At 30.2% G+C, this 8,663-nt stretch overlaps 1 protein-coding gene across 1 annotated transcript; it reads right to left on the reverse strand.

The window, feature by feature from the left end:
• Positions 1–221: 221 nt before the first annotated feature.
• Positions 222–4,831, reverse strand: LOC132740573 (CD209 antigen-like protein 2). The gene is made up of 4 exons (XM_060728502.1): positions 4,232–4,831; positions 2,220–2,299; positions 1,440–1,539; positions 222–721 (listed from the first exon to the last, which is right to left on the reverse strand). Exons 1-4 carry the CDS (start codon positions 4,545–4,547, stop codon positions 480–482), a joined length of 738 nt encoding a protein of 245 aa, XP_060584485.1. The 5' UTR covers positions 4,548–4,831; the 3' UTR covers positions 222–479.
• Between the last annotated feature and the right edge of the window lie 3,832 nt (positions 4,832–8,663).

The following is an 8,663-nucleotide window of genomic DNA, read 5'->3' on the forward strand; positions in this document are numbered from 1 at the left end:
CAGTTAATGCACTAAAACAATTTTGTTTGACATTTATTACCATTGATATATAGAATTTTGTAGTTAAGAATAAATTTAGTTAGAGCATATAGATATTATGTCGGTTTTTGTACATGTCATGTACGTATATGGCCTTGGCCGTTCTTTATATATAACCAAGACACAGTACAAACATGACATACAATTTTGTACCAAAACAAGAATAACAACAAAATACCAAGTTCAGGTATATCGAACCTAAATATGCACTTTATTTAAAAAACGAATTTTAAAGATGATAACTTTTAACGCGATACATGAAAGTTGAGATGGCACTGCAAACCTTATCGCCGAAATACACAAATAATGTCATGTCAAAATCATATATATAGCTTCGCCATTGAAAAAATTATAAAACACCGATTTGCCATGACAATGTCATACAATTATAGTTGTATAGCACATTCCTATAGATATACTTCAATTCAAATTCAACTGTTTTAGTTCTTTACTATGTTAAATGAATCCGTCTCACAAACGATTCTCAGCTCCAAGTTGCAAGAAATATCTACCCATTTTAAGTCAAATGGGAAATAGAATACCACACAATTTTCTACCGTTCCACCACCTGGATCACCACCTCCCCAGTCTTTTAAGACCATTTGGTTTTCAGTACCATGTTCTACCCAGGTTCCCTCTGTAACAATGTCTGTGAAGCCAGTAAAGTAAGCGTATTCGTCAGCTAAACATGTTATAAATAGAATTAAATACGATATATAAAGAAACCAGTGTTTCAGTACCAGACAAATATCAAACATTTACAATAGCTACAGTCATAATTGCTAACTTGCTTGGATGTGTGCTATTAAGGATGATTGTGCAGTTATAAGTTAAAATTACTGCAGCAGCAATTTCTTATGACTTGTCAACAGAAAGATATGTAATGACAAGCCGTATGCGTATATAATCAGTTTAAAAGGTTTCCTGAGGGGATAGGTTCTTGGTAATTTAAAGATATGTCATTATAACTGTTTTCAAAAAATATGTGTTTGAAAAAAAAACAACGTTTGCATCGATAATATAGTATCAATTCAAGAAAGTCTTTGGGAATAAACGCTTTCACATAGTTGTTCTCGTTTATATAGCAGATTATAACATGATAAACATTTTACCCATTGAAAGTGTCCTCAAATATGAATATATATGATATCAATATATGTATATGTTGTATATTTAGAGTTAAAGGACGCTTTCAGATACCTGTCCTCTTCCTTGTTTTCCTAAAGTATAAGCATCTAATGTATGAAACGTGTCCTTAAATATGAAGCATATAAATACCTGCATGTGTATACATGGTATATAAGATCATTAACGTATTCGACGTCTTTATTGTTAAATTTAACAAGATAGACATTTGATGCATAAAACGTGTGTTCTTAGATACGAAGCAGATAATTTACCTGTATGTGTATATTTTGATTTAATAAACGCCTTCAGAAAGTTGTTCTCTTCTACACTGTCCACTATAACAGGGTAAGCATTTAATGCATGACATAAGTCCTGAAATATGATTAAGATATATGGTGATATACATTTTTTTTGAAAAAAAAAAGATGTTTAAGTTTTATATTGTTTTTTTTTCTTGGTTAATTTGTTTAACTGTACCAGAAAATTGTTTTATAACCAACATAATGACAAGAAATATATATAGTCCTTTAATGAAGACATATTTTATTTCTATTTTACCAAAGCTTTATAACTTTGATATACATTTTAAGTGACCAAAATGTTACTCTTTTTCAATTACCTGAACTATAATTTTCATCAGTTTCTTTTTTGGCTATAAGTATAGTAATATTGAATAAGTATTTTGTATGGAAGTCAAAATACTTATTTGTTTATATTTGGCTACTTTTTTGACAATTGATTTCACATAAATCTCTTTACTTTTTCAGGTTGCAAACTACTATCATGCTACTTACATGCTCTAAATTCATCAAGAGAAACATTATTAGAAACGTTATACAATGCACGTGATCTCGTTATAAAGAAACAAATATCTTTTTGGTCCTTGGGCATAATGTGCCTTTTAAATATTCAAGCTTCATGTAAAAGAATCATGAAATATATGAGTGATAATTAAAATGCGGGTTTAATATAGAAATCAAATATAGGTCCGCGCAAGTGGGCGCGTAGCAATTACACAGATACACAGAATACACAGAAAAGGATATGCTTACCAAGCCATTCTGAAAGTTCATTTTCCTCTCTGTTATGATGTAACAAGAATTTGCGAAGTAATTCCAGCCTTCCCAACATTCTGTTGTGAACAAAATTCAATCACGTTTTTGTAAAACTATCTTAAATGCCAATTATGCCTAAGACATTCTATTATTTCTATTTCACAAATATTTTTTTAGTTTTTATTTTTTAAAACAGTTTCCAAAAAAAATCTCATTCGTCACCTATATGAACTTTCTTTGCTTCTTTGCCTTGTTGGCAATCGTTATAATAAAACTGAATTAGTGTTTTGTATGGAAGTCAAAATACGACTTTGTTTACATTATGCTACTTTACGACACATTACTACACATTCTGTGCTTCTTTCTTTAGCTGATTAACATCTACCATTATTAAAACATTATTAAACACACGTTTGAAAATTCTAAAGAAGTTAATAAATATGGATTTTTTTTACATGTTTCTGGGGCATAATGTGCCTTTTATATAACATAACTTGGTATCATTATGCCACAGAAGACTTAAAGCACAAATTACACTAAAAAATACACCTTTTTTGTGTATGAGGCTGTAAAGAAAGTTCAAATATGTGTTTGTTTACTCTCTGTTTACCAATTACATATACGAGAATAAATGGGTAATTGCAAATTCATTAAAACTTAGTGCCATATTTACCTTGCGGGTTTCCTAATTTGCTTCTGTTTAATTTGGGTTTGTCTTTGGAATACAGGGGAAACAATATCAATCAATTTGTAAACGTAAACAGTTTAATTTGCACTCTATTATGTTTTTATTTTTCAATTCTACAACATCATAGACAAAAAGACCGGAAAAACAATAATTTATTATAAAAGAAACACATTATTGGCCCAAATTTAAAAATTATTAAAATAATAGTTATAGAAAAAAGGAGACATTTTTAATGCCGACAATTACACGTATGTCAATTATAAGAAGTCACGAAGCCTTGCCTTGTATTAAAGAATCTTAGTGAATTCAAACATGGGTTATAAACAGAAATTAGTCAAAATAAGACTCTTGCAACCTGACAATAATAAGACCCATCGATACCTTTATCTTTTCAAGGTCATTTGAATTAATTGTTTGTTATTCAAAGATGAAACATAATTAGTTTAAGGTTCTTGAAATTTTCTGCAAGGTATAGTTATCTAAGATGCATAAGTTTACATAATATTTACAGACCAGACTGACGATTTGAAAACATATTGTATTTAAAGTTAATATACAGTCGCACTGTTTATCTCTGTCTTTTGAAATATTTGTCTTGTGTTGATATGTTATTTACAGTTGTTAAATATATTTATGACATCAGTCTCAGTAACTTTTATCAATAAACTTAATGAATGTTTTTTTTTTTTTTGTTTTTTTATTGTTTTTTTTTAAAGGAAGTCTTTCCGCGCTATTCAGAAATTAATTGCAATTTTAATACTGTGAATGGCTTCAAAGCAAAAGCAATAAATAAATAAATAAATTATAATATTAGATAATTATTTAATTTTCATCTCAACCTATGAATTGAATTGTTGATACGTTTAAATTAAATCTTCATTTAATTTGAAAAGAATTATTAGAAATTTACCGAATTTTTAATTCTACCTGATTTGAATTGAACTGTTGATCTGCTTTAAATAAATTTATGTCCAATCGAAAAAGAAATATAAGATGATTACTGATTTTTAATTTCAACCTGTGAATTGAATTGTTGAATGCTTTAAATAGGTTTCTGTTTAATTTTAAAAGAAAAATTCTTGTACATCCCTTTTTTAGATTTTAAATTACTTGCCTCTTTTTGTTTGTCCGTTTGTCTGTTCATTATTTATTGTCACTCTATATCTCTAAATACCATGAGAAATTGTTCTTGTTACTGCTTTGAAATTGTTTTCTTCAACATAATAACAGTACTTTATCTATCAACAGTTTTATTTATATGCCATTTTTTTAAAAATTTAACTTTACTTTTCTTTTCATTATTTTTAGATATTTAACTTACCTTGTTGTGTATAGTATCTAAAACTTTCATTTAGTCCTCCTAGTTGATAAGACATTTCAAAGCTGGCGGCGCAACCTGTACACCGCCCAGTAGTCTGTGAATGAAATACACTTTTACAACCGGAATTGTATACACATGCTTGCAAACAGACAGATATGTCGTAGATCTCAATTTTACTAAACACAGATTCTTCATCCTTGCATAGAGGTTCTTCAGCATTTTCATTGCGTTTAAACAGAGCCCTAATATCACCGTTTGTAGACGCAAATATTGCGTAGATATGAAAAACAATGATTAAATTTTTTTTCTGCTTCATTTTTCCGACAGTGGTTTTTTTCTTCCTTTTTTATTTCTTTAAGCTTTGAATTTTGCAGGAAATACTTAAGAAATCTACACAGCGTATCAAAATTTTGTTTCTTTTTTATTTAACCAAAGCATCATAGTTTCAGTTAGTGACCCGATACAAGATATACGGTTTTGTGAAAAACCTGTTTCGGGGCAAGACCGAAGATTTATCCAGTGTCAGGCCATTATATAACCCTATCATTATTAGGTCATGCTAACTATCTTACTTGTAATCAATAGCAAGAACATCCTAAAACTTCCAACTGTAAATGCTTTTCTGACTTTACGTTTTTTGGAAGATTTATATAGAAGACATCAGATCACCACGTGACATCAGAACTTCCAATGGGAGAAGAATTTCATTTTTTGATGATATTCAGCGCTCTGCGTCGCAGTATTTCAACACATTTTCATGTAAAGCCATTATTAAAAAAATAAAGCCAGACAAAACCTACTACATCCAATAAAGAGCTATTTAGTGCTTATATCTTAAAATTTCCTGAAACGTATTTGGACTGGCTTTATAAATTGCAAAGTAAATATGAAATGTCAATGTGTTCTAGTCACTAACGTCCTTTTAAAATGTCCTTTTAAAATTCGGATGTCGGTTCAGTAATTTAAGGGAGGATTTGTCAATAATTGAATTTTTTCAACAAGTATTTTATTCACATTTGAAATAGAATGCTTTGCACTGGAAAAGTCGATCAAGTTCTATCAGATCTATTGAAATAATATATCCTTTATTTACACGCGCTGATGTGTATTTTTTTTTAGATTTTTTTATTAACAATAATATTGTTTATAAGAAGTTTATACCAGTTTAAACTATCTAACTGAAGACTGTTTGCAAATTCTGCTACCAGGATTCGCTGAAAACAAAACGTATTATTTAGACAAAAGTACAGAGTGTGATGCTAATTTTAGCGCCTACTTAACCGCTTTGCTCCTAACTTCGACCGCCCGCCTGGTCGCTGGGCCGCTTACTTTGCATCCCCTTCCTGCAGCCAAGGAGATATAGGATGTTGTGTGTCGTATACGCGTTATACTTAATTATGTCCTTATTCTTTTAGAAGTCACTTATTGTACTCTGCAAAGCCGCTTGGCCGCAAGCTTCAGACTGCAAAGTCGCTTGGCAGCCATCTTCAGGCTACAAAGTCGCCTAGCCGCCACCGTCAGCCTGCAAGTCGCTTGGTCGCCGGCTTCAGGCTGCAAAGTCACTTGACTGCCGGCTTCAGGCTGCAAAGTCGCTAGGCCGCCGGCTTCAGGCTGCAAAGTCACTTGACCGCTAGCTTTAGGCTACAAAGTCGCTTGGTCGCCAGCTTTAGGCTGCAAAGTCGATTGACCGCTAGCTTTAGGCTACAAAGTCGCTTGGTCGCCAGCTTTAGGCTGCAAAGTCGATTGACCGCAATTTTACAGTCAAATCAATGTGATTTCTAAAGAATAATTGGGCATCAAAAAAGAACTTATCTTTGTGAAAAGATTTCAACAAATACAAGTTACCAATTTTATATCTTGGACTGGAAAATGTTAAAGAACTGTTTTCAATTTCAACTAATGAATCCTTTTTTTTCAATTTGTTATTTTGTTTAAAATGAACTCCTGTTTTAGATAAAATCGAAATTGATAAAACAAAAACAACTCTTTTAAAATGCATTTTTAAGTGCTTCATATACGTTATAGAATGATGTATTGACAATATATAAGTGTAAACAATACACGTGATTTTATTTATTGAGTACATTTAAACATTCGTTTCTAAAACTGCATGTCATAGACGGTACTCGAAAGTGCCTGCTTGAAATCTTTTAATTATTAGCTGAAAAAATATCCTTTTAATTGTGTAAACAATAAACAATTTGTAATGTAAAGTGCACTTTTCATAACTGTTTACAAATACTTTTAATAATCTTGCAATGTTGTTTAAATGTAAAAGTCAGTCTAAGTACGTATGCAAAAAATATTAAACGGTTAAAAAGGCAGTTTGAACTGCTTATTCTTCTGCCACTAAGAATAGCATTTACCACATATATTAAGTAGAAATTGGCTCAGATACAGCCAAGACAAATGCACTGTACAACTTATGATATCAAAAATAAAATTGATATGAAGTTTGTTTATGTACCGAAGAATATCAAGTGGTTATTACGTCATCACGCACATTCAAAATGCTTCCACCCGGACTTTGCTTTGTAAACATCCTATCACCTGGATAGTAAAATGTTTTTATTCTAAGAAATTGATTAAATCTCAAGAAATAATGAAGCGCATCAAAGTTTAGTACTTGATATAATTCTAAAAAACGTTCACAGTTTTAAATTTGTCAACATGGCGTAGAAAAATCAACATGTGCCAATTGTTGTTAGATAGAAAAGAATAACATCATTCGTTTTAGATGACAAAAGCCTAATAAGTCTATTTTTCATACTGATTTGATTGATATTTTTTATTGATAAAGAAACAAAAACAGAACCAGAATATTTCCTTATCTTACATAAAACGATAAGATACTTTAATGTTCCAATTTAAATTTAAAAACAATATAACTTTTAAGCAAAGTTGAGATTGATCTCACCTGTCAGTAAGCATACATGCAAAAAGAATTCTTGTTGGCAGCTAAGTTAAAGCTATTAGAAATGGGAATGACATTACGAATTTTAAAATAGCTTGCATATAATTTGAACACAAATAATATGGTTGAAAATTATCATCTAACGTAATAAAAAAAGTTTTAAAAAAATTAAAACTGATTCAGATTGATTGATGATTTATTAAAATGAACTTACCTTTAGAATACACTTGCGTAGATTGTGAGAAATTCATCAAATATTCTCTGTTTTACAATGCTTGATCAGTTGTTTGAAATGCACGTCAAGAATTAGAAATTGAAATATATTGTGCATTTGTTTTTGTTTTTCTTAAGAAAGGACAAACATGTGTTTTATACTGTTATCTTGAATGTATTTAAGGTGTGTTGGGTGTTTATCACCCGGAAAAGAAGCATAGAATGTGAAATAATTTGTTATAAAGGCAGCAAAACGGTAACAAAGTAGTATTTTGACTTCTTCACAAAAAGTATATTACTATAACTAAGCTGAATGTCAAGAGGCAAAAGAAGCACAAAACGGTTTATAGTTCGTGACTTTGGAAATTATTTAATTTCCTTACCGCATGACCTACATAACTTTGCTTTAAAGTTAAGGAAAAGCCAACTTGTCTTCCTGTTATTGTTAGATATGATACTTATAAGAAACCCAATTAATGTTTGATTCCAGTTATAGTTTCCAAACAAAAGGTCAAACAAATTTGCTAAAAAGATGAATTATCTTTGCTCCCTTTGCTTATTTTGGCAACTTGTATGATTATAGTAAATGAGTATTTTATATCAAATTCAAAATACTTCTTTGTTTACATTTTGCTACCTTTACCACACATAACTGCACATTCAGTGCTACTTTCTTCTGTTGTGTAATATGTAACATGCTCTGAATCCGTTAAAATAAATATTATTTAACACATGTTTCATATTTCTATAGAATTTAACAGCTATGGATATCTGGGGCATAATTTGCCTTTTATGGGACACAATTTAGATTTTCTGTTGACTTCTGGAAACATATGTTTTTTCAAATTTTCATACCATCATATAAAAGTATGTACAAATTAATTGGGTGCAAGTTTACTTTATGCAGTATCTTAAATGAAAGCAATTAAAATGGTAAGTTCAAAACATCTGAATTAAACAGATTTTAGAATAAAGTTTGCAGGCCTGCTGCATCAAGGTTTCGTTGTAATTTCTTTTGAAGTTCAGATGGCTTCATTTGGTATAATAACCACGATGTATATAATGTTTTAAAGAAATCGAACTGTACAAATGCAAGTACTAGTTTATTTGAAATATATCAGTTAATCAAATTGACTGATTTTAGGTCGTTTTTTCATTTTTATAAAACATGACTTTTAAAATAAAATAAAAATGTTTGTATACACCAAATAGCCTTACATATCTGTAAACAATATTAAGGACAAGTTCACTTTCAAGGTTAAATGTTTAAAAGATTTTTGAGCGTTTTGAAATACTAGAAACTCA

The sequence above is a fragment of the Ruditapes philippinarum genome, unplaced genomic scaffold (assembly GCF_026571515.1).
Source record: "Ruditapes philippinarum isolate M1 unplaced genomic scaffold, ASM2657151v2 ctg22083_1_1_1_1, whole genome shotgun sequence".
Taxonomy (NCBI): Eukaryota; Metazoa; Mollusca; class Bivalvia; order Venerida; family Veneridae; genus Ruditapes; species Ruditapes philippinarum.